Source organism: Triticum dicoccoides, chromosome 6B (assembly GCF_002162155.2).
Source record: "Triticum dicoccoides isolate Atlit2015 ecotype Zavitan chromosome 6B, WEW_v2.0, whole genome shotgun sequence".
Classification (NCBI taxonomy): domain Eukaryota; kingdom Viridiplantae; phylum Streptophyta; class Magnoliopsida; order Poales; family Poaceae; genus Triticum; species Triticum dicoccoides.
Window position 1 is genome coordinate 64,508,781 of NC_041391.1, and position 4,710 is coordinate 64,513,490.

Consider the following 4,710-nt stretch of genomic DNA (forward strand, 5'->3'; position numbering starts at 1 on the left):
GATTTACCTTTGAAGGTGGGTGGGACTTCATCTTGTAAGAAGTAGCTTTAGCCATAAAGTTTTCACTGCTATGATTCCTGGTATTTGGCCTTTGAACAGTCACAGGGCTCTTTTTTGTCTACCATCATTCTTCTTCTTCACAGGACTAGCAATGTGGGAGCTTTCAGGAGAAGGCATGGAAGGTTTTCTAGTAGACATCAGCCTCATGGCATCAAGCACATGCCCCTCAAAAACATCCATCTTATGCTCAGAATGCTCCACCTCTTTAGCTGTTTCAGAACCAGTCTTCCAAATCTTCTAAAATTTCAGAGCAGTATGAATACTGAATAAGATAGGGGAGTAGTACAGTTATTGATAGAATTATGAAATCCATCATCCTCCTATCTCAGAGCTCACAGCACAAAGGTTTCCCTTATCAGAAATTTCAGAGCAGAGGAACTGTGAGAGTCAATTCAGCACAAAGGTTTTGCCTATCAGAAATTTAGAAGCAGAGGAACTGTAAGAGTCAATTCCAACAGCAAAAACATTATTTGACTTGAGTACCACAACAACAGGGACCTCATCATCAATCTCATCATTTAACAGGTCATCTGACAAACAATTGGTGCTGATTTCAGGAACAAATATGTTAGCAGGAGTAGTAGAGCTCAAGGAAACAACACGAAAGTCAAGAGAAACACAAGCTTCAGAGAATCATGAAGGGGATTCTCCAAAGAGAAAAAAGAAAAAGGGAGAATCGTGAAGGGTGAAAAGTAACAATAGGAACAGAAGCTAATCCAAGTTGTTTGCCAGCAGTAGCACGAGTATTTTTCTTATTAGCTAAGTCCAGTTCATCTTGCCTCCTCATCATCAAGCAAGTCCTTATACCCATACCCAGTTCCAACTTCAGTATCCCTTTCCACATAAAAATCCACAGGCCCTTAATCATCATTGAGGTCATCACTGCCATATTGGTCAAAGCCTTCCACAGAGAAGGAAAGAAGGTACAACGTCACATGCACAAAATATTAGAGAAATTTGACAGCGAAAGAAACAACTAATCATGAATTAAAAAATACATCTCAAAATCAGAGTACCAGCGTTTGAAATTAATCACTCTCATCTTAAAATTGGTCTGCAGGTCCATATATAAAGGGCAACATCATAAATCACTGGTGTGGCACTTGTCATGTTGCTTGAATTGTTGCCACGGAGATGACTGGATTATTCAGAGCTAGAGAAAAAAGATACTATCCCAGCAAGCACAGGAATTATACGACATGTGCTACTGAAACACCTCAACCTAGAGACGATGTGTGCGATAAGGCAGCTGCGGAATCCATTGACGCCAACATCCTCATGTGCTCTTCGGTGACAATGAACAGCTTGTCTTTGTCGCGGATCACGTCCACCGAGTCGATCTCCAGTCCTTCGTCGTTCATGACCAGCGCCTTCTCCGCGCCGACTTTCAGTTTCTCCCCTGAAAGAAAAGTTCGTTTGCCATTGCAACAAGTGAAGATCCAGTTCATGGCGTGTCTACAGAATACTACGTGCGTACCAATGATGGTTTTGAGCTCCTCCATCGTGGTCGTGGCGGGCAGATTGATGAGCTTGCCGGCTTCGGAGCTGTGGTTTCTGACCAACGGATGGCCCTTGTAGATGCTCACCCGGGGCCAGTGCGCTCTGTCCGGTTTCTTGCTCGTGGTGCCGGGGAACCTTCCCCGACGAAGCTCCTCGGACGACGAGCCGACCACCGTGACGGTGTCCGCCCTCGGCGAGTCGTATACCGTTATCGGGTGGCCGACCTCCCGCCTCTCCACGAGCTCGCGCAGCTTGGCCACCGGCACCGTCGTCTGGCGCTGGGTGTAGCCGTCGTCGTCGAGGCTGGCCCCGTTCATGACAAGGAACCTGGCCAGGTCGGCCTGGCCCTCGGACAGCGCGACGCGCAGCGCGGTGGAGCCGTCATTGTCCTCGGAGTCGACGTCCAGGCCGTGCTTGAGCAGCTCGCGGAGAGTGTCGAGGTCCCCGCGCCGCGTGGCGTGGCACAGGAGGTCGCCGCCGGCGCGCCGGTTCGAGACCCGCGCGACGTGGTACAGGCTGCTGAACACCTTGTGGTGCCGCGCCGCGATGGCCTGCCAAAGCGCGGTGTTGCCCTGCGCGTCTGCGGTTTACATACACCGGTCGCGAATAGTTAGCAAACTTGATCGCACTGAAAATGCAGGTGTGTTACTACGTACCTTTGATGTTGACGTTGCAGCCGTGGCTGAGTAGAGCCTGCACGCAGTCCTCGTACCCCTTTGACGCGGCGATGTGCTGCCAAGAAGAGGGCACAGAGATGAGCACACGCGCAAAGCAAACTGTTAGAGCTGAGAAATGCGCTCCTTTCTTACTTACCAGCGCGGTTCTTCCCTTGGAGTCACCGACGTCAGGGTCCATCCCGACCTTGAGGAGGTCCTCAAGGAAGCCAGCGTTCCCCGTGGCGGCGACCGTCAGCAGATTGCACGGGACGATGTTGCCGCTGCCGCCCGCTCCGGTGCTCTCGCTCTCGCCCAGCAGGTCCTTCATGTCATGCACCTCGATCTGATGCTGCAACACCAACCCACACATCACATTGCTGACCGTCAACCTGGACACATCGATCTCTGACAGACACAAAGAAATGGAATGCATCAACGAACCTTGAGCAAGTTCCTGACGATGAGGGCTCTGTCGTCGGGCTTGCTCTCCATGACCTCCCTGAGCGTGGCCTGCTTCAGCCTCAGCAGCTGGCTCAGCGTCCTGGTCCGGAACGTGAAGGTCTGCGGGCGGTCGCTCAGCGCGCTCACCTCGCCCAAGATGTCCATGGTCCCCAGCTTTCCCACCACCTCCTCCCGCTCGCCGTTGAAGTATATGGTCTCCACCTCGCCGGACACGATGATGTACACGTCGTCCGCCGCCTCGTTCTGCACGATCACGTCCTCCTTGGGCGGTATGTACTCCGGCTTGGTCTGGGTGACCAGGAGCAGCTGCGCATCTCTGGAGATCCCCTTGAAGAGGTACACCTCCTTGACGACGGGGAGGAAGAGGTGCTCGCAGATGCTCTGGCAGATTGACTTGGGCAGCTGGTCCATGAGCTGCTGCTGGTTCAGGCTCTCCGCCCTGAACTTGAGGCACATGTAGGCCAGGATCTGCTGCTGCAGCCGCGGCGGCAGGCGGTTCCGGCACACGAAGTCGGACGCGGCGCAAATGCTGTTCCTCTGGCAACCAGCGGAAACTTATTAGTTAATGGCGATCGAGATTCTAGAGTGCTTCTGTTGTGGAAGTCGACAGACGTTGACACTTACGAACTCCATGGTGCGGCGTGTGCCCTGGAGGGCCAGGTTGGTCATGTTGCCGCTGAGGTAGGCGGCGAGGCCGAGGTTGAAGAGCATGTAGAAGATGTTGAACATCATCTCGAGCTTGTTCTGGGCGTGTAGGTCACCCTGGCCGACGGTGCTCATGGTGGTGATGTAGCGGATCCACAGGCTCTCCTGCCGGAAGTTGGGGGTCGCCGCGCCGATCCACGTCTTGTCCCTGTCCGGGTACCGGTCCGCCAGCAGGTAGTAGAGGCACCCGGCGCCGTGCACCAGGAACAGAGTAACCTGAATGCATGCACCATAAAGATTTCTTTCAACAAAGTTCAGCTGCAAATGCTATCCGACCGATGGAGCTACTCTAATTAATTACCGCGATGAGCCGTGCGCAGCGTATCCAGAAGTAGCTGAACCTGATGTCCTTCTCTAGCCTGACGATCGAATTAGGTCAGCCATTGTCGATGGAGTTCGAGCTCTGCCTCTGAGATATATGCATGGCTGTTGCTTAATTAATTAATTAATTACCTTGGGAAGAACAGTTGGAACTTCCTGAGACGCCAGAGCCGGAGCAGGACGAGCAGGCTGTACAACAAGCCTTCCCTTGCCTTGCCGTGGACGAGGTAGGACAGGCCTTGGAACGGAATTGTCGACGCCACGTCCATGATGAAAAACGTCGACAGATACCTATATATGCATTAACAAGGTTGCAGGAATACATAGAAATCCATGGATCAAACACTAATTAGCGAACCTGAAGGCTATCCTCCTCCTGTCGCGGACGAGGAGCTGCGTCCTGGAGTCGATGTAGGCGACGAAGAAGGTGAGGACGATGTCGACCGTGAAGAAGATGTCGACGACCATGTCGGCCACCTCCAGGCCCCGCTTGGGCGAGCCGTCCATGAAGGCCACCTCGAACGGGTACACCCACGCCGAGTACGCCGTCAGGATCACCATGAAAGTCTCCCACCACCTAAACCATGCGCGTTACTGTAAGCGGTTGCAGTCCGTGCAGGTACCGATGGTGGTCTCGTCACTCACCTGTATCTGGACTCGAGGGGCGAGACGACCCATTTGTCGCCAGAAGTGAACTGGGTGAGGCTACTGCCGAGGGGCGGCAGCATGAGCTTGGACAGGTTCTGGGGGTGGAAAGAGCGGGAGGCGCCGGAGCCGGAGCCGGAGCCCATGCCGCGGCCGCTGCTCATTGCTCCCGTCCAAGAAGAGGTACGCGTTCGGTTCGTGGTCATGTAATGTATTCGGTTCTGCTATAGGGGAGCTCCGCATCCCTTTTTTTTCCTATCCAATACGCTATCGAATACGTGATTCGTCTTGTTGGAGCGTCTCGCTTCCGGTTTTCGAATCAGCTACGGAACACGTGGTGGGCTTACCAAACGCTGGATAC

The 4,710-nt window shown here is 53.3% G+C and overlaps 1 protein-coding gene across 1 annotated transcript; it reads right to left on the minus strand.

Annotated features, from left to right (window-relative positions):
* Nucleotides 1–1,043: 1,043 nt before the first annotated feature.
* Nucleotides 1,044–4,561, minus strand: LOC119325608 (potassium channel AKT2-like). Its single transcript, XM_037599338.1, has 10 exons — nt 4,350–4,561; nt 4,063–4,281; nt 3,837–3,995; nt 3,685–3,742; nt 3,303–3,599; nt 2,658–3,215; nt 2,374–2,565; nt 2,217–2,292; nt 1,538–2,140; nt 1,044–1,459 (listed from the first exon to the last, which is right to left on the minus strand). The coding sequence occupies exons 1-10, from the start codon at nt 4,553–4,555 to the stop codon at nt 1,278–1,280; spliced, it is 2,550 nt and encodes an 849-aa protein (XP_037455235.1). The 5' UTR covers nt 4,556–4,561; the 3' UTR covers nt 1,044–1,277.
* Between the last annotated feature and the right edge of the window lie 149 nt (nt 4,562–4,710).